The sequence below is a fragment of the Natrix helvetica genome (assembly GCF_964273705.1).
Source record: "Natrix helvetica genome assembly, chromosome: 1".
In the NCBI taxonomy this organism is placed as follows: domain Eukaryota; kingdom Metazoa; phylum Chordata; class Lepidosauria; order Squamata; family Natricidae; genus Natrix; species Natrix helvetica.
Window position 1 is genome coordinate 216,968,868 of NC_138548.1, and position 27,358 is coordinate 216,996,225.

Consider the following 27,358-nt stretch of genomic DNA (forward strand, 5'->3'; position numbering starts at 1 on the left):
AGGAGGGAAGCTATTTCATTGATTAATTGTCCTCACTATCAGAAAATTTCTGAGAGTGTGCTGGGCACAAACTAAACTGGATACTATCCACAGTGATTTCCCTACAAATTGGGGAAAAGTCCAGGAGTAGTAGAAAACCAAAGTTCCCTATACGTTGACACTACTCTTTTCTGGTGAATTCACTTCTGATTGCCATTTTGCATTGGTGCCTCCTACAACTTGTGATCTGGCACCCCCAGATTCTCGCAGGCCAAACATTCCCATTCTATCTTGAAAAAGAAAAACAAAAGTCAAACGGAAACACTCTCCCTTTAGCATGGCTAGAAAAAATAAACATAAGAAAGATGTGCGGGCAAAAGGTGTGGGTTTCTTTATGATCTTCATAGCTCAGCAATAACGAGTGAAAGATATTGTTGCTTCTTAAGGTGGGCCTTAGGACTGAAAATAGAATGGCTCAAGATATTTGCTTCTCAAGGGAAGAGATAGGATGGCGTTTGTCTGCCCCATATTTCAGGATCCCTCTATAGGTCGCCTTGGTTCTGAAAACAGGAAGCTCCTTTATGGAGACACAGAACAGTGCATCTAGTTTGGTCCTGCTTTACTGGCAGTAGACCAAAAAGATCTCAAAATAGAATTGCTTCCGGCTCACGCTTGGTGGTTGGGCTGGGATCATTTGCATGGCTTCCAAAAATATTCAACCCCAGCGCCTCTGAATCAAGCGGCATTAAAATATAAGAGCAGTCCTGTTGGATCAATTTAGCAGGCACTTCTAATCCAGCATTTTGTGTCACTTAGTAGCAGACTAGATACAAGACGAACCCAGAAAAAAAGTGATAAATCTCTCTTCTTTTGTTCCATAGCTGCCAATTACACCAGGGGTGGGATTCACTTATCTTCCCTACCAGTTCGCAAATGTAAGCATGCATGTGCACTCGCTTCGTTCACCTGCACCACCTCTGCGCATGTGCTCACCCTTCCGTGCATGCGCTTTGGATTTAAAAAGTGCCTAAATTGGACTGCATAGAGCCGGGGAGGGGGACGGGCTCACCCACAATTTCCGCTAGCGGTTCAGGCGAATTGGTCCAAACTGGCAGAACTATCTGTCATCCCTACCTCATTTGATGGCTGCAAACTCCACAATTAAACACATCCTACTTATTAAGGTTAGCAAGCTTAAGTATACACACACCATCCATAGAGTATAAAAGAATGGAAATATACAATACAATAGCAGAGTTGGAAGGGGCCTTGGAGATATTCTAGTCCAAACCCCTGCCTAGGCAGGAAACCCTATATGGTTTCAGACAAATGGCTATCCAACATCTTCTTAAAGACTTCCAGTGTTGGAGAATTCACAACTTCTGGAGGCAACTTCTGTTCCACTGTTTAATTGTTCTGTCAGGAAATTTCTCCTCAGTTCTAAGTTGCTTCTCTCCTTGATTAGTTTCCACCCATTGCTTCTTGTTCTACCCTCAGGTGCCTTGGAGAACAGGTTGACTCCCTCTTCTTTGTGGCAACCCCTGAGATATTGGAACACTGCTATCATGTCTCCCCTTGTCCTTCTTTTCATTAAACTAGACATACCCAGTTCCTGAAACCGTTCTTCATATGCTTTAGCCTCCACTCCCCTAATCATCTTCGTTGCTCTTCTCTGCACTCTTTCTAGAGTCTCTACATCTTTCCTACATCGTGGCGATGTATATAAATGGGCTGGTCACATTACAAGAAGAACTGATGGCAGGTGCACCAAGGCAGTCATAGAATGGATCCCACTTGATAAAAAGCAACCACAAAACAAGACCTAAAACAAGATGGATCGATGACATCTTGCAAGTATTGAGAGCCCAATTGGCAAAAGAAAGTTCAGGACCGTGTTCAGGAGGAAAATCCTCAGGGATGACTCACACCCTGGATGGCCCTTCTTGACCTTCCTACCATCAGGAAGGAGATATAGAAGCATAGCCAGCCAAGCAAACAGGCTGAAGAGCAGTTTCTATCTGTGGGCTGTCAGACTCCTGAATGCGAAATAACATCATAACTACGTCGTACAATGGACTTGCAGGGCCGGCACGACGTGTAACATATTCACATTGGTGCAATAGGACTGGGTGTTTGTTAATATGATTTATTGGGTTAGGAACTTTTTATCGTCATTGTGAGTTGCATTGTGTTGGGTGTGTGTGCACTGAGGGAGCTCAACCAATCTCATTGTACATATGTTGTGCACTGACAAATAAAGTATTATTGTTGTTTGGAAACATGTGGAAGAGGCCCTCATCCTGCAGTGGATACACAGTGGCTACAATGATGATGATGAAGGTTAGCAAGCTTCTATACACATCAGCACATAATTATACACCCTCAAATTGCCCAAAGAAATACTTCCCATTGTTGGTCCTTCTTTCTCTGCCTTTAATTTTAATGGATGATTGTTGAGTTCTGTTGGGAGAGATGAAGAAAAACGATGTATCTCACGTTGTCCTTATTTGTCTCCATATATAAGAAGCCTTGGATGTTGTGTTTCTAATACGACTTAGTTTTTGTTTAAAAGAAGAGTTCATCAGTAGTGGTAATACTTATTGAATATTATAATTGATATTTATGGCTGTATTTTCACCTGTTTTCCTAATGTTTCCAAGGCTTCCAATATGGCTTTTTTTAGACGGATAGCCTGATGTTTTATTGGCATTTTCATTGAGTTGTCCTTTGTTGAATTGCAATCTTGATAGTAAAGTTTAATATCATCAACCAAACTAAACACATCAGTATTCACCTCTAATATATAATTTGTGAAACATTTAAAACAGAGATATCCAACCTTTTGGCTTGCCTGGGCCGCACCGAGTGAAGTAGAACTGTCTTGAGCAGCACATAAAATACACAAAATAGTTAAAGTATGTAAATCACGAGCTTCATGTTTAAAAAAATATTGTGGTGCTGCATTACTAAATCTCCAGGGCCAGGTGGACCTCAGGCTGTGAGTTGGACACACTTGATTTAGAAGTACTAGTTCCATCCTCAAACCTTGGGAAACCCACTTTAAATTCCTCTCCAATTTGAAATTTTTCCATGTATTCCTATTCCCTAGGTTTTTTCTTCTTCTTTAGCACTGCTCAGCCTTTCCTTAATTCTTCTTTTAGAAAGGAAACAGGTGCCTTTCATCTGACAAAAAATCCGACACGACAATAATACAATACAATACAATAGTAGAGTTGGAAGGGACCTTAGAGGTCTTCTAGTCTGTTAGGGTGTAACCAACATGTTGGGTAGACAATATATTGCACAAGGCATGTTATGTATCTTTAAGAGAGGAGCTCTGCTAATTAGTAGATTACAGCCTTTAAATTGCAGCTGATGTTGTTGCTCTCTCTCTCTCTCTCTTGATTGCTGTATGATAACTGCTGCCTAACTGTTACTACTGTTGCTACTACTTACTGTGTGTAAGTTATTTGCTACTTGTATCCAAGTTATCTTGGTAGTATTGGACTGCTTTTTTCTGTGTATGACTTTTTGGCTGTGTTTATGGATTTTGCTATATTCTTCAAAAAGTAAAGATTTATTTTGTTACTTTACTATCCATTATTCAGTGTGGTTGCTTTATCTATCGCACGCTGCGTATACTTTACAGGGTTGCTCTGTTATAACCTCGACCTGGGGTTCATTGCTAGTGCTTAATCGCACCAGTCCCTAACATAGTCCAACCCCCTGCCTAGGCAGGAAACCCTATACCGTTTCAGACAGATGGCTATCCAACATCTTCTTAAAGACTTCCAGTGTTGGGGCATTCACAACTTCTGGAGGCAAGCTGTTCCACTGATTAATTGTTCTAACTGTCAGGAAGTTTCTCCTCAGTTCTAAGTTGCTTCTCTCCTTGATTAGTTTCCACCCATTGCTTCTTGTTCTACCCTCAGGTGCCTTGGAGAATAGTTTGACTCCCTCTTCTTTGTGGCAATCCCTGAGATATTGGAACAATACTATCATGTCTCCACTAGTCCTTCTTTCTCTTAAGCTAGACATACCTAGTTCCTGCAACCGTTCTTCATATGTTTTAGTCTCCAGTCCCCTAATCATCTTTGTTGCTCTTCTCTGCACTCTTTCTAGAGTCTCCACATCTTTTCTACATCGTGGCGACCAGAACTGAATGCAGTATTCCAAGTGTGGCCTTACCAAGGCATTATAAAGCGGCATCAACACTTCACGTGGTCTTGGCAATATTGGCAACCGCTGCAATATTAAGAAAGGGGGAGAAAAACCCTGAAAGCCAAGTCAGTTTTTTCCCCCAAAATTGTGCTTGGACTTTTTTTAGCTTTGCTAACAGGCTGCACATTGATAAAGCCGCTGAGAAACAGATGTTCTTTCCAAAGCCAAGGAATGTTGAGAATGGAGAGAATTTGCTTAGACTGGAATGGCCAGTTGCAAAAGGATAAGAAGTCTCATATTTTAATCACAGTGAAGCAAGGGGAATTTCAGAAACCTGCTACATTTCAGTACCCCCAAGACAGGTAGTCCTTGATTTATGACCACAATTGAGCCCCTGATTTCTGCTGCTAAGCAAGAACAGTTCTTAAGTGAATTTTGCCCCATTTTACGACCTTTCTTGCCACAATTGTTAAGTGAGTCGCTGCAGTTGTCAAGTTAATAATATGGGTTGTGAAGTGAATCTGGGATCAATGGCTTCCCCATTGAGAAGGTCACAAAAGAGGATCACATGACCTTGGGGACACTGCGACCATGGTGAATATGAACCAGTTGCCAAGCAACTGAATTTTGATAACCTGACCACGGGGATGCTGCAACAGTTGTAAGTGTGAAAAACTGTCGTAAGTCACTTTTTTCAGTGCCATTGTAAATGTGAACAGTTCACCAAACAAGTCGAGGACTACCTGTATTTCAAATGAAAGCTGCTCAAACTAACCAGCAATACTAGGCAAGAGGCAAATGGGCATCCCCCAGGCCAAGTCTAGTCAGTTTTTCAGCTCTCCAATATGTGTGCTTTAAAATGTTTCTTGATTAACTTAAGGAATCACTTAAGGAGACATGATAGCAGTGTTCCAATATCTCAGGGGTTGCCACAAAGAAGAGGGAGTCAAACTATTCTCCAAGGCACCTGAGGGTAGAACAAGAAGCAATGGGTGGAAACTAATCAAGGAGAGAAGCAACTTAGAACTGAGGAGAAACTTCCTGACAGTCAGAACAATTAATCAGTGGAACAGCTTGCCTCCAGAAGTTGTGAATGCCCCAACACTGGAAGTCTTTAAGAAGATGTTGGATAGCCATCTGTCTGAAACGGTATAGGGTTTACTGCCTAGGCAGGGGGTTGGACTAGAAGACCTCCAAGGTCCCTTCCAACTCTACTATTTATTGTATTGTATTGAATCAGATTAGCAGACTTACTGTATCTCCTATTCCAAAAAGCTTCTCTTGGTGACTTCTGCAGATCATGCTCCTTGTAGAGATACAAATATTTTTTTTTGCTCCTTATCTGGTAATCAAAAGGACGCACCAGAATCTAGAGGGATGTTTTCATTCCTAGCATTCTGAAACATCAAAAACATAGAGAAATGTCAGCCAGTTCCGTAAAATGAGCCAAACGCCTGTCCTACTTTGCCTCCGATTAATCTATCCCAACAAAGATGTCTGCTTGAATCTCATTAAATGGCCTGGCCAAAGAATACCAGGCTTTTTAAAAACTTACACATTTCCTCTTTTGCCTTCCTCTCAGTGAGATTAAGATGCTTCTTCCTGCATCCTTCCTCTCAAAATAGTATGTATCCTTCATCACAAAAAGCGTGACATCCTTAGCAAGGTGATGTCCAGGAATCTAATCTTGCACTAAGGTAGTAGTTTGCCTGTAGAGTAGATCAGAGTTTCTACACAAACAGAAACTGTGGTTATTACTTAATAATATTCTTTTCCTTACCCAAAGTCCTTTGAAAATGTTTACTCACCACTGAACAAAGGTTACCAGTATATTTATTTTAAAAAATATCATTTTTGCAGATCCAATCTAATTCATTTATATTGTTAAGTAAGACAGGAGGATTTGTGGTGACTATTCTTCTTTTCTTGGACTAATTCCAGATAGATGGTTCAAAACTCAACCAGTAAAGACATTTTGCAGCACTGCATAAATTCCTTCTGAGCATGCTTAAAAATAGAAACTAAAAGAAAATAGTGATGAGAAAACACAGGGCAGTTTCAAATAGATATTTATAATGTTGATATCACCCAAAACTGGACGGACACCTGCCTTCTTAGCCAGAAGTTATCAGTGTTCGAGAAAGTATGAACACAACTGTTTGTTGCTCTCTAAATTCAACAACTCTTCTTCCTCAGCTCTGCCACAGGGAGAAAAATACTATAGTATTTGAAAATTTTCCCATTAAAAATTGTTTTAACCCACAACACCACTTGGTACATACTAAGTATTGCTTGATGTTGCTCTTTGGAAGACTTTTTCTTCTCTATCTTTTTTCTGTTTGTTTCACAATAGCAAGCCAGATGACAAGGTTTGACACACTGGAGGCAAAGCAAATTTTTAGTAATCTTCCAGTAGATGGCATCTATGAACAACCTAAGGGTGGCTCACTGAGCTTGTCCATCAGAAATTTGAGCAGTTTGATGGTTCAAGTCCCTAGCACCCCATAACAGAGTGAGCTCCAGTTACTTGTCCCAGCTTCTGTCAACCTTAGCAGTTTGAAAGCATGTAAAAATGCAAGTAGAAAAATAGGAACCACCTTTGGTGGGAAGGTAACAGCGTTCTGTGCGCCTTCGACGTTTAGTCACGCAGCCACATGACCATGGAGATGTCTTCGCACAGCTCTGGCTCTTCAGCTTTGAAACAAAGATGAACACCGCCCCTTAGAGTCGGGAACGACTAGCACATATGTGCGAGGGGAACCTTTACCTTTACCTATGAACAACCTGGTTTTAATGCAAAGAACCCAGACTGAAGAATTACCAAGCCAATATCATGTTGTTTCCTTGTGTTACCCGAGAACAGCTGTGCTCCAAAGAGTAACAAAGATCAGGCAGGCAAATCATAGGCCATACAAATGAGTGTGATGTTACACACTCGTTTCAGTATAAAAATCAGGAGCCAGCCCCTTTTCATGTGGCTAAGTTTCACATTTAAACCAAGAGAATTATGATTGTCATTTGCTCTCTACGTCCATCTATCTTAATACTGCAGATTTAAAAAAATGTTATAGACCATACAGCAAAGAATGTAAGATATTGTTTAAACAAATTAATGAAGTCTAATACAGTGGTTAAAAACACACATACAAAAACAGCTTGTATCTTTTAGCTCTTGCAACACATTCATGTGTTAAAAGTTAGAAACTAACATTGGCTCTGATGTTTTTATTGGGATGTTTTTATTATCTATAAGGATGTGCATTACACTTCATTAAATCCTGGAATCCAAGATCTATCAGTGTTCCTTTGCGATCCTCTCCAAAATGACTAATCTGGGCCACCTCAAAACTTTATAATTTGGCACATTAGCATTCACAGAAAAGGAAAAAAAAATCTGCCAAAATCTTCTGTGTATGGGAAATAGCAAGATGAGGAAAATTATGGCACTGACAGGTTCACCTTAGCATCTCACAAGTTAACTCACAAGAGTTCTCCAATCACAGCTTTTGAAGAACATTGAAGTGGCTGGTTTACTCAAATTTGCTTGAGTGCACTTTATGAGATTGAGTCACCTGAGGAGGACTGCAGCAGAGCTTGATGGAGAAGTTGCTTCTGTGTTGTGTAGCTTCCTAACTCTTATATTTGCAACTAATTTTTCCATCCAATCATTGTTTTTGTTTCCAGGTATTTTCTCTAAATGTTTTGTCTTTTGAATTCTAGCATATCCCGTCCTCTAAAACCATAACACTGGTAATAGTGGTAAATATCTGTAGCTCAGGTGTAGGATGAGGATAAAGGTTCCTTCTCCGACCTTGTGGGTTGGTTTCAAAATGTTTCGTTACCAGGCTAGGTAACATCTTCAGCAAAATTTAGGGGATGCCAATGTCCGCATTCTTCTGTTTATAAGGGCTTCAGGTATGGGGGAGTGAAGTGAAAGTCTTGTGATGGTCAGCTGGGAGTCATCAGTGAGTCTTGAGTCATCAGTGAGTCTTGCTGATGGGGGTGGGGTGGGTTGAAGGTTGGTTGGTTGAAGATTGCTTGAGGGTTGGTGCTATCTCTGGTTGGCTGTGCAGTTGATTTGGATTATGAGATGTTTGTAGACTGGTTGTAGGTCAATGTGTCTGTTGATGGAATTGATTATGGAATGCCAGGCTTCAATGAATTCACGAGTAGATAGTGGTAGATAGTAGTGTGGCTGATGATTTTTGTGATGCTCCAATTGAGTTGTTTGGTGCCAGTGTGGGTAGAGATTAAGGATTTGGGATTGTGGCTCTTGACTGCCAGCCGGTGTTCGTGGATCCTGGTTTTTAATTGATGTGATGTTTGTCCCACATAGAATTGCTTGCAATGGTTGCAGTTGATTTTGTAGATTGCATTGTTTCTTTCATCCTTCTGTATTTTGTCTTAGGTTCTGGATAAACAGTAAACAGTTGTTAGTGTTATTAGGTCTTATTAGACTTTAGGTTGCATAGGTAATTTCATTTCTCTTCCCTCTAGCCTCTTTATAGAGTTAAGACATAGACACCCAGATCATCATATTCCATTTCCAAAAATGGGAGCAAGCTGCTATAATTATCTTAATTATGCAAATACATAATTTGACCAGTGTTAAAGCAGATACCGGTGTTCCTTATTGAGTTCAGGGACTTACCCAACCACAAAATGGCTATGGGGAAACCAATTTTTACCATGCAAGATTGCTTATTTGTTTGTTAGAAATGGCATATCAAATCAAAGGTACATTTATGGAATTATTTTTATTACCCTACAACTCGCCCCAAAACGTCTGAATCTCTGCCTGAAATTGGTCAGCATGTATCTTCACAGAAAAGGCAACATGTGCTTTTAACTGGCATCTCACTTTTGCAAACAAACTTGGCTTTGGACCTTTCCTTTTGTAAAATTAAAAAAAAAAAAACCAGAGAGCTAAGCAATATTACTGTAATTATTTATCTGAAATTTGTCAGGATTCAGCTCTTTAACAAGATACATTGCGCTTATAAATTTCGTCAGTTCTATTAAAAATACAATTTATAGATCCCCTCCCCCCCAAAAAAAAATAAAGTCCATGAAAGAAAGGAAAAGTAATACTTCCAATCTTGTTATGGACCTGGTCCCATGACAAATCAAACAGCTTCCAAATGGATATCAGTCAGGGGTCTTTTCTGCCTTGTCAACTTGATAAACAATTTTAATCTTGTTATTTGCAAACACCCCCTAGATTTTCTTATAGCTAACAGGGCCAAGAAAAGAGAATTGTATTTTTCTAATTATCAAATTTCCCAGGACTTCTTGAAAGTATATTATAAAAATCTTATAGTAAGCAAAGTATTTTGGGGATAAATTCTGATTGGCATGAAGATATTATTTGAGAAAATATTTCTAGCATTATTTCCAGTAACATTCATGACTTTGGGAGTAGGGTTAGCTAACAGGGCTAAGAAAAGAGAATTGCATTTTTCTAATTATTAAATTTCCCAGGGCTTCTTGAAAGTATACTATAAAAATCTTACAGTAAGCCAAGTATTTTGGTGATAAACTGATTGGCTCCTCTACAGCTCTACTTGGCTCCTTTAAAACGAACGTTTGAGAAAACTGTGATAAATTGAAATGACAGTGCAAACACCATTCCCCAGACTGTGCTGATGTTTTTAACCTCAGATTAGAATACATGAAGATATTATATATTATATTATTTGAGAAAATATTTCTAGCATTATTTCCAGTAGCATTCATGATTTTGGGAGTTCCATCGCACTGTTTAAGAAGAAACCTTTGATGTTCTAGCAAAGATCTGAAGTCCAATCTGAAAAGAAAGAAAGAAAGAAAGAAAGAAAGAAAGAAAGAAAGAAAGAAAGAAAGAAAGAAAGAAAGAAAGAAAGAAAGAAAGAAAGAAATTGGTTTCATTTCATTATTCCCTTTAAAATTGAACCGGAATAGTGGGTATAATACTTTCTAACCCAAAAGGACAACATTCCTAAACACGGGGATATTAAATTTTAGAGGATCTTCAAGATTTGTGGATGCAATTCTAAATCCTTTTGTGGAGCTACTATCTTATATATATATATATCTGTTGTTAAGGTGCAGAATTTGGTTAATACTTGATCTGTCTAATAGGGATATTGTGTTGATTGCAAAGCAAGAAGCATTTATTAAGAGGCGGTGAAGTCTTTATATAGGACAGATGGAGAAAAAAATGAGACATACATTTGGTAACATGCATCAGAAACAGAGGTGGTATTCAGCCAGTTCTGACAGGTTCTGGAGAATCGGTAGCGGAAATTTTGAGTAGTTTGGAGAACCGGCAAATTGGCTGGCCCTGCCCCCACTGCCTCCCAGCCAGTGGTGGGTTACAGGCGGTACGCCCCGGTACAGGCGTACCAGAGCCTGCCCAGAGCACCGGGTACCATTCCGATACGGTGCTCTGGTCTGCGTACACGCATGGCACGTACAGCACCTGCGCGACGCTCCACCGAGCAGCTGGAGCATTGCTGAATCTTGCGGAAGTGTCATTTGCAGCTACAATGCATGCATGCACCACGCACATGTGCGCACATCATGCGCATGTGCACACATACCACGCGTGTCCATGTGGGTGATGCCGGGGCCGTTCCAACCGTACCAGTTGGAATGAATCCGGAACCCACCACTGCGTCCCAGCCGATCTTCTTTTGTTGCCCTGAACAGGAGAACAGAGCTGGAAAGCAGGTTAATGGGGTGGGGAGGGAATGGGGATTTTGCAGTATCCTTCCCCTGCCATGCCCACAAAGCCACGCCCACAAAGCCACACCATACCCACAAAGCCACGCCCACAGAACTGGTAGTAATTTTTGTTTTAATCCCACCACTTTCAGAAAGCAACAAATCAAACAATGAGGGACATTAATTATCTATGAGAATTAAACAATAGATTGATCCTGGATAACATTCTCCAAATGGCAAATTTATGGGTTGCAGCCCCCTCTTTCGCAGTCAAGTTTGTATATTTCTTAATTCTTCCAAGTGTATTCAAGGACTTCCAGAATAAGCTCCCTGTTGTTCAATTTCTTAAGAGATTAGTTCTTTCATGTGAAAGAAAAAAAATGGGCTAAAAGCAAAACATGGTTTTCTGAATTTCAAAAGGAGCCCATGCTTAAAATGCTAATATCTCTTTTATTAAAAAGTGAATGCTGAAGTCTGATATTCCAGGTAACAAAAAGGTGCCTATGCAACAGCCAGAAACAGAAACAAAAGTTTAGAAATTATTATATGATCACTGAATGCAATTAAGACTTAGCATCCTGTTCGATCACTGTAAGCAAACCGGAAGTATGATATACTGTGCTTCAATATATTTTGCATATCTTACCTTCTTACCACTCCCAGATTACATTCACACATAACAGAAGAACTTGAGCCGTTTTTGATTGTGACTCTGCCTCTGGAATAACTCCCCCCCCCCATGTTAGAATGTCCTTTCCTTATGAAAATTTAGGCCAATGGTTAAGACCATGCTTTCCCAGCCAATCTTCAGTACAGTGATTGAAAAAATGATTGGAGGCAACTATTTGAGTTTATGCAACATTGCTGGAAGAAATGACCTTCTGGGTTCAGTTCCAAATGGGGAGAAAGACACAGGAAACATGGTGGATGATTGGAAAGATGGTTTAATGGTGAACAGGACCACATGGCTTGAGGTCCTGGGAAAAAAAAGGAAGAGACGCTGAGAGTTCCTGGGTTTTATGCCCTATCTGGGCTTTTGAATTTGAGCTCGTATTCTGATTGGTTGTCAGATTCCCATGGGGCCATGCAGGAGCAACTCTGTAGGATGCCCTGAGTCCCAAGCTTGGTTGACTTTTGCTGGGTGATGATGTAATGAAAGGGCTTTGGGATTCCTATTATGGTTCTTCCTGAAGGAGGTAGATCTTTGTTATGTAGAGTAGACTGGCTCAAGCCTTAATGGCCCATTGACAAAGATGGGGGAAGCTATTAAGAGTGAGTTTGTTTCCTGCCTAAAAACATGTTTCTCTGGCTCAGGCCTTAATGGCCCATTGACAAAAGTGGGGGGGGGAGGGTCTTCCTCCCTTTTAGGGGAAATATTCTGCCCTTTTAATATTTCCTACCATATTTCATTTTTCTAGGAGATGGGTGGGTGCTAACTTCCTACACCACATTATATATTGCCCTGGATGTTATTTTAAGAGTTTCATTTTACATGAACTGGATTTAGAAGGCAGAAGGAAGGAGGGAAGGAAGGAAGGAAGATGAATAGATGTGCTGCGGGGAGACAATTGCTTGATCTGCCAAGATAACAGACCGCCTTGGACTTGTCTGTTACATTCAAGATGCATAGAAGGAAGGAAGATTTTCTTAGCCACAATGCATTCCTCCCAGCACCAGCCCTAAAATTCTGATAATTATCCGCTAGATGTCAGGTGGGAGGCAGACAAGCTGTCCAGCAACAGGAGGCAACTAGCCAATCACCTTCTCCCCCAGAAGAAGGCTGTTTCCTTGCTGGTTCTGTGCAGCCAGCAGGAACCGGCTGTTGTCAGGCAAACCACATCTGTGGAGCAAGAAATTATACTTGCAGTGCAGGAGGAAAGAAAACGACAGCCAGCGGATCTGAATGCAGAAGGTTGCAAATGCAGACCTCTTCTGCTCTGCGGCTCAGTCATGACATCCAACGGTGCATGAAATCCAAGGTGCAGTTAAAGTGAACACTATAAACAGGTTATTCAGGTGATAGTTGAACAGTGCTGCAGCTGCCCAGGAATAAATCGTATTTGATGAGGCGTGGTTTTTCTAAGCAAATAGGGATCAGATTGCTCTGCAGATTCTCATCAGTTACAGCCAAACATAAGCAGGAGGGGAAGTCCTTCCTCCTTTCTTCTCTCCTTATTAAATCTATCACCATCCTTCTCAGGTACTTTTTGAGCAAGTACAAGCCTGAAAGATTAGTTTTCAGACCCAGGAGTGAATCTCATAATGTGCTAATAACAACAAAAGGAAGCACATACTGTATCTGAACCAGGCATAAAATATACTTTTGGCTACTGAATTGGTAGTATCCAGATGGCAGCCTTAACAGACGGGTTTCAGATCCATCCACTCACATGTCAGCATTGTGGTATCGGAGAGGGAGCTCACTGGTACTGCATATATCTCAAGGATCCCTATTACATTTGAGCACACTTTAAATTTGGAAGAAATGGCAGAAAATAGGGGAAAAATGCTTCAGACCTCGTACAAAAATAGCACCTTTTATCACATTTGGACAAAAAGACATCAAGTCTTCTTTTTAAAAATAAAATAAATAAATCAGGATGATGTAATCAATAGCAGAGAAGATTGCACACAGTGACCGATATTTGGGTTGCCTAAACCCTTAAAAATAATTTTTTAATTTTTAGTTTCTAGATACCAAATATCTATGTCAACGTTGTGCAATTGCAGTTATCACACAACTACTGTGGTGTCTTTAAGTAAGAGCTTTTTAAAGTTTAAACCCACAAAATGGTGTGCTGACACAAGTAAATCTTTTCTGATGATTTCCGTGTAGAAATTGAAATTTGGAAATTCCGTATCTTTAAAGATAGTTTGTAGCAGAGAAAAATTGGAAACTTGATTAAGAAGTGACACAGATAAATCAGTTCTATGGCATCATTTATGTTGAATAGAACAGGTTGTCATTACAACGGGAAGAAAAGCTACATTTTCTTTTCTATGCTCTTAAAGGAACTACTATGTTTATTGATATCTAGTCATACTAGAAATGCTCCCTTTGGTTAATGTTCTGTTCCTGACCAAACGTGGAAACTAAGATTAGGCTGCAACAATTTATTTCATTTGAAAGCAAAAATCTGCAGGCAATTGTACAATTGTGTGCACGGCAGGGACGTGCGGTCAGGGGAGGCAAGGGAGGCAGAGCCTCACCTCTCTTCATGAAATAATAGTATATAATATTATATACTATATATATATATATATATATATATATATATATATATATATATATATATATATATATATATATATATATATATAATATTATAATATTATACATCCGTCCGGGCGCGCCCGGGAGCTGCGGAGGGCGGAGGCAGAAATGTTGTCAGCGCTCCCGGATGCCGAAGGCACGGAAGCGACAGTCGACAGTCGCTTTTGTGCCTTCGTCATCCGGAAACGCCGACATTTCTGCCTCCGCCCTCCGCAGCTCCCGGGCGCGCCCGGACGGAGGTAGGCAGAATGGCGCCGAGGCAGTCCGGCGGGCGAGCGACCGAGGATCAGGCTGCCTCGCTCGCTCTTTTGTCCGCCCGGATCGCCTCGGTGTCGCTGTGGCTACCTCCGTCCGTGCGCGCCCGGGAGCTGCAGAGAGCGGAGGCAGAAATGTGTGCCTCCAGCACACGTGGTCCCATTCCCCGCCTTCCTGATGACGTCACCAGCCTCACCAGCCATTAACCTCACCACACGTCACTGGTGCACGGGTAGTGAAGTCCCAAACACCGGCACAAACAAGACGGCCTACAGCAAGTCCAAGTCCACAAGAGAGGCAGTAGCATGGTCAAAACAGTCAAGGCATTCACGGGAGTTCATGGGATAAGTTATTCACTGGTCAGGGTAGCAGAGCCTATGAATCAGTGGTGGGGTTTCTACCGGTTTGGCTGAACCCGTAGTGGTTTGGCAGTCTGGGTCGCTAGAACTGGCAGCGATCCAGGCCTGCCATGCCCATGAACCAGTTCCTTGGGTGCCGCCATCGTTTTTCAGTTCTGCCACTGCGCATGCGCGCGCAGTATGCATCAAGCATGCATGCGTGAAGCACACACACAAGTGAACTGGCAGTAGTGCCTATCAGAACCCATCCCTGCTCTGAATATATAGGTAGTCATTGACTTACAACAGTTCATTTACTAACCATTCAAAGTGGAAATTCAAATTCATCTACATGAGCAAAATATGTGTAATAAAAAAAGTCCTGGTTTAGTGACTGTTCAAAGTTATGACACCGAAAAAAAGTAACTTATGACTGTTTTTCATACTTACCACCATTCCAGCACCCCAATGGTCATGTGATCATAATCCAGATGCTTGGCAACTGGCACATATATTTGCAGTGTCCTGTGATCTTCTGACAAGCCAACAGGGAAGCCAGATTCACAACCACAACCGGGGCAAGAAAGGTATTAAAGCGGGGCAAAATTCACTTAACAGCTGTGCCACTCTTTTGTTCTTGGAGGTGCACAGTGCACCATGTTGCCTGGGATTAGTTCCCTTGTCATCTGACTGCCTGCCCACCTGCTCTGAAAGATTTCCGGCAGAATCTGCTACAGGTGCTTGATTACTTTCTGGTTCTCAAGGCTATCATTCATGCAGTATGTCTAAAGCAGGCTCCTCAGCATCAGATTCCACAGAAACCAAGTCAGGCTTGACACTCTTCCCCCTCCTGATCCAGGGTAGAATTCAGCCGGTTCGGACTGCTTCTGTCAAACCAGTAGCTCTGACGATCAGCTGAGAGCCAACCAGTTCACTATGACGATCAGGTTGGCCCACCTGCCAACCCTTGTGCTTCATTTACCTATATTCACTCAGCTGATTTAGCACAGCAGAGTGGACTGTTGCACCTCAATTTTTTTACTCCCCAAGAAGTAACCTGGAAGGTAAATTTTGTCAAAACTGTGCATGCGCACGCAGCAAAACACGCAAGCACCGAACCGGTTGTTAAACCAGCAGGATCCCACCACAGCCAGGGGCCCCTTCTTTCCTGACCAAGGATTTGGGCTCAGAGGTGGGTTGCCAATTTTTTTACTACCGGTTCAGGCGCGCTCCCAACACGGAGCTACTACTGGTTTGACCGATCTGCGCTGAAACGGGAGCAACCCACCTCTGCCTGGGCTTCAAGAGAGAGCACCAATGAGAGTTGCATCAGTCACAGGGCATAGACTTGTTCCATGTCTTCACACAAGGACTTCTCCGGTCTGTGATTATTAGCCCTACAAGGTAGTCCAAATAAGAAGTCCAACCAGGATTACTAATGCAATCAGGGTTAACATTAATAGAATCTTGCAAGACTGAAAGCATTTATTATCTCCTCTCTTTTCACTCTCTGGGGAGGGCCCCTTCTTGAAACATTTCCCATGCCATCCCTCCTTTGGTGAGCTGAGACATCTTTTACATGCAAGTTGTCCAGTCTACAGCTGTTTCTCCAGTTTAGGTTTAGGTTTATTGGACTTATATGCTGGCCTTCTCCCAAAGGACTCAGGGCGGCGTACAACATAAAAACACTTATTACTGAAGTTAAAAGAGAGATTAAATAGACTATCCAAAAAAAACCAAAAGATTTACAAGAAGATTTAGAAATTAAATTAAAAATAACAATTAAAATTAATATTTTATTTTATTCAGGCCAGGCCGGCTTGCTGGAAAACCCAACTTTTTAGGGCGCGCCGTAAGGACCGGAGGTCGGGAATTATGCGAAGCTCCGGGGGCAGCTCATTCCAAAGGGAAGGCGCTCCCACAGAGAAGGCTCTCCTGTCTTCCACAGTCATTCTCACACACCATTATAATAGTCCTTCCAATCTATGAAGTACCCACTTTAGGCAGTTCCAATGATGGAAGGTCTGGAATGTTTATCAACTCATACTTGAATTAACACAGGTGGCAGAAGTGGTATGTCATGACAGCATGGGCTCAAGGTAGCTTCAAGAGGAATGAAATCTCAGCTTGATCCTGTACACAATGTTGATCACAGCCTCTGTAGGAAACAAGTCTAGGAAGCAATGGTCTACTTTTCCCAAAGGCCATGGAATTGCCCTATGCGCTGTCAACATCCACACCAAGTGTCCCATTACCAGGGAAGCCCTAGACTGCTAATGCTAATCAATGAAACTTCGCAGACTTCTTAGCATTTTGGAGCTGGACTTGGTGGTTTGTGATTCCTGCAGCAGCTTGTTTCTGGCCAGAATAGAGAACACTAGTTGTAGTAATGGGAAACATTGGGTTGGAAATCATAATTTGCCACAAAGAGTGCCATTTGACTAAACACATGCTGGGCATTGTTATAGACAAACTCTGTAGATGTCAGAGGCTTCACTCAACTGTCCTATTGGTACTTTGTCAATCTCTATATACATCTATACAATTGAGGATGGAGTGCCAATAGCATGGATCTGGAAACCCAGATTTTCTAACAAAATTAGGTAAGTAAATGGTGGACTGCAATTGGAAATCAGATTCCAGCAATCCATGTGTGTAAAAAAATGTTCTGTAAAAAGAGCCAAGCCATCTCTTGTGCTCTGGACTGAACTTATCCTGAATATTGTCTCTTAGACTTACATGATAGAATATCAAAATTACGATTTAAAAAAATGACTGCTACAAAGTATCTCTACATTCTTAATGTAGGTTAGTAGTATTATCCCAATATTGCAGACCACTAATACAGTTGTGTAATAATAACCCATAGCTTTCATACTGGACATATTAGGGGGGATGGAAAGAAAATAGTTCATGATACAGTTAAGTTTTTACTTCTCTCTGGGAATAGTGCACAACTTTCAGTACCCAACTGTCATGGGTAAAATCCATGCTAAATGTTTTGGGAATGGACCCTTAGGGTTGCAAACTGTATAAAACTGTATCACACTTCTGTTTAGGACTCTTTGGGGGAAAAGAACTTAGGAAGGTGCTTTTAACTACCTTATGACATGCCTATGGCACACCTTAACAGTTTTGTTCCTCATTCAGAATGGTGGGGAACTGTTGTCATTTTTAGAAATTTTTGTTAGATAATGAGGACCACAAAAAGGGACTTAAGGTCTACATGCTGACCACTTCAAATCAAATCAAATCAAATTTTATTTGATTAGCCGCAACCCTCTCCCGAAGGACTCGGGCGGCGTACAATCACAAGGATAAAATACACATAGGACACACATACATACGAAAAAACAAGGACAATTACATTTGTGCATGGAGGAGAGTAGACCTGCAAGTGAAAGACAATAAACACAGCTAAAAACACAGTTAAAACACAGTTTAAAATCCCCTAAATAAAATTGCTGAATTAAAAACCCCTCAGGAGCGTAACGAAGTTATGGTTGGGCCAGGCCAGATATTTGAAAAAGGTGGGTCTTGAGCTTAACACGGAAGGAGCGGAGGTCTGTAGTGGTCCTAATATCCGGGGGGAGGTCATTCCACAGGGCTGGGCCCGCCACAGAGAAGGCTCTGCTCCTAGGCGCCGCCCCATGGCATTGTCTAGTGGACGGCACCTGGAGAAGTCCCTCTCTGTGCGAGCGAATAGGTCGTAGGGATGTATGGGGCAGAATACGGTCCCGCAGGTAACTAGGTCCTGAGCCATGGAGCGCTTTAAAGATCGTAATCAAAACCTTGAAACGCACTCGATAGACCACAGGAAGCCAGTGCAGCTCGCGCAGGTGTGGTGTCACATGGGAGTACCTGGTGCTCCCCATAATCACCCGCGCGGCCGCATTCTGGACCAACTGTAGTCTCCGAGTGCATTTCAAGGGAAGCCCCATGTAGAGAGCGTTACAGTAGTCCAGGCGAGACGTCACCAGCGCATGGGTGACTGTGCGTAGAGCGTCCCGGTCCAATAGGGGGCGCAATTGGCGCACCAGGCGAACCTGATGGAACGCCCCCCTGGCCACGGCTGTCACATGTTCATCCATGGACAGCTTGGCATCCAGGAGGACGCCCAAATTGCGCGCCCGCTCCACGGGGGCGAGTTGAATGCCCCCAATGGCCAGAGATGGAATTATCTGGTTGAACCGGGGAGCCGGAACCCACAGCCACTCCGTCTTGGAAGGGTTGAGCCTGAGTCGGTTGTCATCCATCCAGACCCGTACGGCTTCCACACACCGGGACATCACTTCGACGGCCTCGTTGGGGTGGTTCGGGGTGGAAATGTACAGCTGAGTATCATCAGCGTACAGGTGGTATCCCACCCCAAAACCACGGATGATCTCACCCAGCGGCTTCATGTATGTGTTGAACAGGAGTGGCGAGAGGACCGACCCCTGTGGCACCCCACAGATGAGGGGGCTTAGGGTCGACCTCTGCTCTCCTGCCAACACACGTTGCGTCCTGCCGGAGAGGTAGGAGCCGAACCACCGCAAGACGGTGCCCCGGATCCCCAACCCCTCCAGTCGGTGCAACAGGATACCATGGTCGATGGTATCAAAAGCCGCCGAGAGGTCTAATAGGACCAGGATAGAGGAACAGCCCCTATCTCTGGCCCTCCAGAGATCATCTACCAACGCGACCAAGGCCGTCTCAGTGCTGTTCCCAGGGCGAAAGCCGGACTGGCGCGGGTCTAGATAATCATTCTCCTCCAGATGTTGTGGAAACTGAGAAGCCACCACACTCTCCACAACCTTCGCCAAAAAGGGAAGGTTGGAGACAGGATGATAATTGACCAGCTCCATAGGGTCCAGGGAAGGCTTCTTGAGCAAGGGTCTCACCACCGCCTCTTTCAAGGCGGCCGGGAGAGACCCCTCACCCAACGAAGCGTTCACTAGGTCCAGGAGCCAGTCGCGTGTAACCTCCCAGGATGCCAGTACAAGCCAGGAGGGACACGGGTCCAACAAACATGTGGTAGGTCGCAGTCGCCCACGCAATCTGTCCAAATCCTCGATGACAACCAAGTCAAACTCCTCCCAAAAAGGTTTCTCAAGACTCGCCACTGGCGTCTCGACTGGGCCACTGAAGGGGACCCAATCCTTCCGGATTTGAGCGACTTTATCCTGCAGGTATTTCCCAAACTCCTCTGCCCTGCCCTGTAAAGGGGCCTCCCGTGGCCTCTGAAACAGAAGAGAGCGGGACACCCGAAACAGGGCGGCAGGGCGGTTCTCTGCGGATGCAATGAGAGCGGCACAATATTGACGTTTGGCCGTTCTCAATGCCACTAGGTACGTCCTTAAATGGGCTCGTACCTGTGCTCGGTCAAGTTCGGTTCGGGAGGATCTCCAACGACTCTCTAGGCATCTCTTGCGGCGCTTCATCACCCTTAGCTCCTCGGTAAACCAAGGGGCCAGGGTGGATCGTTGCCGCCGGAGAGGCCGCAAAGGTGCCACCCGGTTCAAGGCCCCGGTAGTCGCATTATTCCACGCGGCCACCAGGTCCTCTACCCGAGGGCGGGTCAGGGCTGCAGGAGGTGGCCCAAGCTCCGTCTGGAACCTGTCTGGTTCCATCAAGCGCCTGGGGCGGAACTATCTAGTGTTCTCCGGTTCCGCCTCCCCGCAGCGAGGAGTAGCACCAGGGAAGTCAAGACGGAGGAGTGAGTGATCTGACCATGACAGAGGAGTGATGGTTAAATTCACTCCTCCCAGATCACTCAACCACTGGCGAGAGACAAAAACAAGGTCCAAGGTGTGACCTCCCTCGTGTGTCGGGCCCTGAATCATTTGAGTCAGGTCCATGGCTATCATGGAAGCCATGAACTCCCGAGCCCCCTCTGATGCTTCTCCCACCGACGGCAGGTTAAAATCCCCCATCACTAAAAGTTTGGGGGTCTCAACCGCCACCGATGAGATCAGCTCGAGGAGCTCAGGCAGGGTCGCTGATGTATGGCGGGGAGCCAGGTATACTATCAGCAAGCCCATCTGCCTCCTAGGGCCCCATTTCACAACCAGGGATTCACATCCGGACGTCTGTAGCACAGTGGACTCCCTCGGCTCTAAATCCTCCCGGATAATCACTGCTACCCCACCGCCCCTTCCCCGGGCCCGGGGCTGGTGAAATGCTTGGTAACCTGGTGGGCACATTTCCACGAGGGGTAACCCTCCCTCGTGGCCCAACCAGGTTTCCGTTATTCCCGCGAGGTCCGGCTCCCCCTCCAAAATCAGATCGTGAATGAGGGGGGCCTTATTGACAACGGACCTCGCATTGCATAACAACAGCCTCAGGCCCTGGGCCTGCAGATCCTGACCACCTAGAACGCGGGGGTTGGTACAAGCGACCGGGTGTAACCAGCACCCACGGTCTCCCAACCGACTACGGGTTGTTAGTCTGTCCTCGTATCTGCCCCTCCCTACGACTGTTGGAATCACGAAGCCCTGTATGGGAATGATATCCTCTCCCCCCTCCTCCTCTCTGCTCCTTCTGCTCAAGACCCCGCCTGGTGACCTGGCTCCGTCATCGCTCCTGATCTGGCCCACCCCCCCCAACCCCTAAACCCCTAAAAGAATTTAAAAAACATTTCACTAAAAACCCCCTAAGTCTCCGCTTCCTCCACCTCTCGGGATTAAGAAATCCGTCATCAAGGTGGGCCCTAGAAAGGGCGGAGGGCCACACCTGCGAGAGGGGGTATTCCCGCAGTAGGATAAGGTCTAGCCTGGAATACATATGCTGTTAAAAGTTCATTAGGGCCTAGGCTCTGTGCTGCAGATGGTATGATCGTATGCCATAGTCCAGTAAAATTGTAACAGCCGGGTATCAGTATAAAAAGTCATCCAGTCCAAGATGAGGGGGGGGTAATGATGATAATAAGATGGTCAAGTGCCGGTCACTAAGTGGGGGCTAGTAGGTGGTCAGTGGTGGATGGCGAGGGGTAGATGGATTTTTGCTTGATAATGGGGAGGGGCAGATGGTCAGTCAGATGAAAATAGGGCGGTAAAAACCTCCAGGCGCGCACGGATGAAAAGCAGGGGCAGCTGTTAGTCCAAAAGTCAGCAGGGGGGGGGGAATAAACGGAACAGTCAAGGAGGTGGCTGGCAGGGGAAGAAGCTCTCCTGCCAAGTCTGATGTTAAACCTCCTGCCAGTTCCCAACAAGCCTGCCAGTTCCAGCAAGCCTCCCCCCCCCCCGGCCTCCAGGCGGCCTCCTGAAACGCTGCCCTTCTCCTACCGGCCTTCGGCATTCAAGTCTTGCCTAGGCCTGCATCCATGTTCTAAGCACTCCAGCCATTTCAAGCCCCAACCGGCCTCCAGTCCTTCCTGCTCCAGTCCTGTCCAATCCAATCAACCTCCAGTCCTCCCAACTCGACCTCCAGCATCTCCCACATCTCTCCAGTCTGCTGTAGGCCAGGGGGATTTGGCGTTCGGCTTTTCGGCTCGCTCCAAGCCACAAGCCTCCAAAGCGACAATAACACCCCCCCGCACGCTCCGGATGCCGTTTCTCCGCCTTTTGCCATTCTCCCGAGCTCCCCCGTACCTCTCCGCTCCCAGAACGGCAAATTCAACTCCTCCAACTCAAACGGCATTCCTGGGCGGCGTCTCTCCTCGGCAGCTCCCCAGTCCGCTCTCCGAGCTATTTCCAGATCTTCACACCACCCTGGGAGACCCCCCTTGGGTCATAGAAAAACCCAGGGTGACTGTTTATTGGACACCTGGCCCCCATGGTGTAAAAGGGGGGCCGGCAGCACCCCTGCTCCCTTAAAAGAGCTCGCGGGTCTAAGGAGCTCTCAGGCAGACCGCCATTGCTCCAGGAAGCTCCTCCTCCAGCTCCAGTAAATATTTACTTACTGTAAATATTCTGCCAATTAAATAGTTTGTTGATTTGGAAAAAAACCTCAAATATGTTGAAGAAGCCCGAATTATATACATCAGTATTAATGAATGTATTACCAAAAGTAAACATATACAACTGCCAATTCACAATATGAGTACAAAGTGCTTTCTTTGAAATAAGCAGAAGCACATTTATGATCTATTTAGAATTTTAGACAAAACCAATCCCAATATTATTGAGAATTATTATTAAGCATCACAGTCAGCCAGATGTTCAGATTGGGTTTGGCACATTTGTCTACCCGAGTCCTTACCAAGGACCTGGAACAGGCAAATCTGGATCTTTGACGGTGTTACAGATATCGTCGCAGGATGGAAGCAGTTCCATATTATTATTGTTATTATACCTTGAAGTTAGCCCAATTTAATGACTTACTCCCAAACCACGTGCAATGCATTTTCTTGTAAACATCTGTGTAACCCTTTCATTACCCTCAGCATTGAATTTATTCAGGAATAAATTTACACAGCTCCATTCTTAATTGTATGTACGAAACGCCCCCTTCTTTTATATAAGAACATTTGGAGCCCAATTTTTTTAACGTTTAAAAACGCTACAGTTTATATTAAAAATTTATTAAACAGAGTTTACTGAGCTGATGACCTAGAGAAACTCAAGGGACAAAAAATGTCTTTGAGGGTTTTAAGGCATCACAATCATCTTCAATTCTGCTGCAAAAGGCCCCATGGGAGCATTTCGGGAAACGGTTGCATCACCGCAGAAAATATTCAAACATTACACAGCAGAACGATGCTACTTTCCCATTTGAATGAGTGGAATATCACCTAAGAAAGAAATATAAACTCTTTCAATGGACTATAAAACAAGGCACGTTATAAAAAGTCTCCTTTCTCCATTAAGCCAGACAAACTCAACAACCCGCCGCCCCTGAAAATGGCAGCCTACAACCGGAAGTAACGACGACGTCACGTCATTGTTTTTCAAAAGCTCATCTCTGTGGTTGAGTTACGCATCTTCCGTATTTTTTTAACTTCAGAACCCGGATGGAGACGACCGACTCCCCAGGGGCAGCGCGTCTCACTCCAAGGGCGCCTGCGCCTGCGGCGGATGAGTGCAGGCGTTCTATCGAGAGAATACGCCGAACCGGCAGGCAGCACTGAGTATCGGTGCGCAAGCGCGGTGGAGGCAGGCCGGGATTTAAAGGGGTAGTGTCCGCGGGTGCTGCCCCTTCGGGGGGCGGGAGGGAAGTCTCAGTTCGGCATTTTCAGAGGCGAGTGGGCTTTGTTCCTCCTTGTTCGGAAAACATGGTTTGCGGGGGCTTCGCCTGCTCACGCAATGCTCTGTGCGCCCTTAACGTCGTTTACGTGGTGAGTATAACAACCGGAGGGACGGCTGCTTTGCTTCTTCCCGGACGTAGCTTGGAAAGGAGAAGAGCGTGGAGTTCCTATGGAGGGAAAGGGAGGGGGGGCTAGATCCAGGGGGAGGAAAGCTTGTGTGTGTGCGCGCGTATGTGTGTTTGTGCGCGCATGATGATGGGGGTGGGGGAGTGGGGAGAACCCCACCCATAATGGGATTGCTGGGTGCCCCGGTAGGAGCTTGGATTTGGGGGCCAAAATATCTGGCCAGGTCTTTTTCTGATTGTATTCTTGAGGATGGGGATGTGTGTGTGTTGGAAGGGAGCTGGAGGTAATTTTTAGAGGAAAATAAATAAGAGCTGGGTGAAGGGATGACCTCACTGCTTCTGCGTAGAGCAGTTGCCCCAATCTGGTGACCTTCGATTGTGTTGGAATGCAGGTAGTCTTCGATTTACGACCACAACCGAGCCCAGCGTTTATGTTGCTAAGGGGGGGGGGGGTAATTTGTTCAAACACCTTTGCCCCATTTTGCGATTTTTCTCGCCACGTTTGTTAAGTGAATCAGTGCAGTGGTTAAATTAGCCACACACGGTGGTTGAGTGAATCTGGCTTCCCCATTGACTTCGCTTGTTGGAAGCTCAGCAAAGATGATCGCATAACCCTGGGACGCTGCAACTGTCTTAAATATGAACCGTTTGTCAAGCAGCCGAGTGTAAATCGTGTGACCATGGGGATGCTGCAACGGTCATAAGTGTGAAAAATGTTGATAAGTCACTTTTGCTGCCGTTGCAACTTCAAACGGTCACGAAATGAACTGTTGTAAGTCGAGGACTGCCTGTATAGTCTCCAGAATTTCTAAATAATATGGCAGGAAATGTTGAGGGGGATTGTGGTCCCCTAAGAGCAGAGCAGATGGAGAAAGGCTAAGATTAATCTGTGAGAGAATGCATGGTAGGAAAAAGGGAGATTTGTTTTGTCTGACTGTTTTTATGGGCCAGGAAATTATAGTATAGTAAGAAGAGAAGCTATAAATCTTGCATACTTTGTTTGCAAGCCTTTTGGGGGAAGGTGATGTGTGGGTAATGGGTTGGCCCCAGAAGAGTTGGACTAAACATATGTCCTGTCAGGATTGCATAGAATGGGAAGCTTGTGATATTTACCTAAGAAAACCTGGCTCTGCAAATTTGAAATCTTGCCTCAAATGTCCCTTGACTGCGAGCAACTGACCAAACCTTCTCTTCTTGTTTGCTGACCTATGTTTTGTCAGATCTGGTAAATAAGTTACAAAGATTATGTGTCATTTGATTGGGTCTCTGGCTACGCTGCAGGAATCTCTGGGAAACTTTAAGGAAATAAGAATTACCAATACTTAGCTCAAACAAGAGCAGAACAGAAAATGACTGGTTTAATAGCACTTTAATAGTTTTCCTTGTACAGTGACAGAAAATGCTCTATTTAAAAATGCAAGACTAGCATTAAGGAGACTGAGATTCTAATCCATCCTCAGCTACAGAAGTTATTAGGTAACTGGGCCACTCACTCTCTTGCAATGTAACCTACCTCACATGGTTGTGATAGGGAAATGGGAGAAAGGAATGCTATGTGTGCTGCACAAAGGTAGATTATAAACCTAACAAATCAACAAATGAATGTTTCTCCTTCCTTTGAGAAAGACAAGAGGCCTAAGGTAAATTAAGTATGGATAGTAAGAATTTGTTGGAATTTATATGTTGCGCTGTAAGAAATTTTGCAGTGCTGGAATCCTGGTGAAAGAAAGAACTTTGGAAAACTCTGAGACTGATTTTAAATAATGTAAGTTGCATTCAGCATCAATGGACAGAATCTTTATAACTGAGGAAACCTATTTAAAATCATAAGAAGTGGGGCAGATTCTGTGTTGGATAACTTGATTCCATTTTCACAGAACAGCTGTATTTTTCATGCAATTAGAAATTTTTGAAAGCAGAGTTACTGCTCTCAAAGCAGATTACATGTATTTGGTGCTTTAGATATTGCAAACTATACAGTGGAAAATCATGGCCAGAAGAGAACATTGGGTCAAGCTATCATTAATGCTTCTTTACACAGAATGGTATCTGCCTGACCATTTTTCTATAAGTAGCAGACAGAATAATTGAGTTGGAAGGGACATGGGGGGTCTTCTTGTCCAACTCCTTGCTCAAGCAGGAGATGCTGGAGCTACCATTCCAGAGAAATGCTTGTCAAAGCTCTTCTTAAAAACCTCCAGTGTTGGAGCACCCACAACTTCTGGAAGCAAGCTGATTAATTGTTCTGTCAGGAAATTTCTCTTTAGTTCTAGGTTCAATCTCTCTTTGATAAATGCACATCTGTTAGTTCTTTTCCTGCCTTCAGGTGCTTTGGAGAATAGGTTGATCCTTCTCTTCTTTGTGACAGCCCCTTAAATATGGGAACATTGCTATCATGTCATTTATAGGCCTTCTCCTCATTAAACTAGACATACCCAATTCCTGCAACTGCTCCTCATATGTATTTAGCCTCCAGTCCCGCCAGGGGACTGATAAGTATCCATCTGTTAGTTCTTGTCCTGCATTCAGGTGCTTTGGAGAATAGGTTGAACCCCTCTTCTTTGTGTCATTCCAATAAATATTGGAAGATTGCTATTACATAATATTGTATATTATATAATATTATATAATATTGTAAGGTGTAAATATATTGAGTACTCAATATTGAGTAAAAATATTGAGTACAGATACAGATGCTTGAACTTGCAAGGCAGGGAAAAAATCAAATAATGCTTGGTACATTGTTTAAATAGGGAGTGTGTTCTTCCTTTTCAAAATAGACTAAAGACCTTTTTCAGCAAAAAGTTTCACGTCCTGATTAAGTGGGACTAAAGCACAGCTCATACATTTTATTTATATATGAGCCTGGATCACCTCTAGCCAAATGGCCACATAATTTTTGAAATTTTAAAATATGCAAGCTGATTCACACAAAGACTGATCCATCATAGTGGCTAGGCCTAAAATATAATTATCAGAAAGTATGGTGGGTAGGAAATCGTTGAGATTATAATGGTGGGGAGGGAGTCAAAATAGTTGTCATTCACAAGCCACAAACATATTACTCAAGATGAAGGCATTCTTTTTCTTTATGGGCATCTCTGCAGCTGATTTGTACAACTATACCCCCTTCCCCAATTATTTATTTTCTACTGTCCAATGATAAAATTGAAATCCACCTCAATCCACCTGTTTGAATACAGACCCACCCTTTTCAACTAGCAGGCCTGGCTCAACCATAGTTCTGTTTTATTCCCCCTGGCAATTTTTTAAACTTATAATCTCTATTGGGGTTTTAATTTAACTTATTTTAATATTTATATGTTATTATAATATTGTATTATGTTTTATACCT

At 43.8% G+C, this 27,358-nt stretch overlaps 1 protein-coding gene and 1 long non-coding RNA gene across 2 annotated transcripts in view; one reads left to right on the plus strand and one right to left on the minus strand.

Annotated features, from left to right (window-relative positions):
• Positions 1-5,401: 5,401 nt before the first annotated feature.
• Positions 5,402-22,560, minus strand: LOC309384322. Its single transcript, XR_014174035.1, has 3 exons — positions 22,284-22,560; positions 5,696-8,551; positions 5,402-5,537 (listed from the first exon to the last, which is right to left on the minus strand). It is a non-coding gene; the product is annotated as an uncharacterized lncRNA (long non-coding RNA).
• A 1,084-nt stretch (positions 22,561-23,644) lies between these two features.
• The window catches only part of TSPAN31 (tetraspanin 31), a 30,717-nt gene continuing 27,003 nt past the window's right edge, over positions 23,645-27,358 (plus strand). Inside the window, exon 1 of the mRNA XM_081937662.1 lies at positions 23,645-23,968. Coding sequence (XP_081793788.1) covers positions 23,906-23,968 — 63 coding nt within the window. The 5' untranslated portion in view covers positions 23,645-23,905. The remainder of the gene's footprint in view (positions 23,969-27,358) is intronic.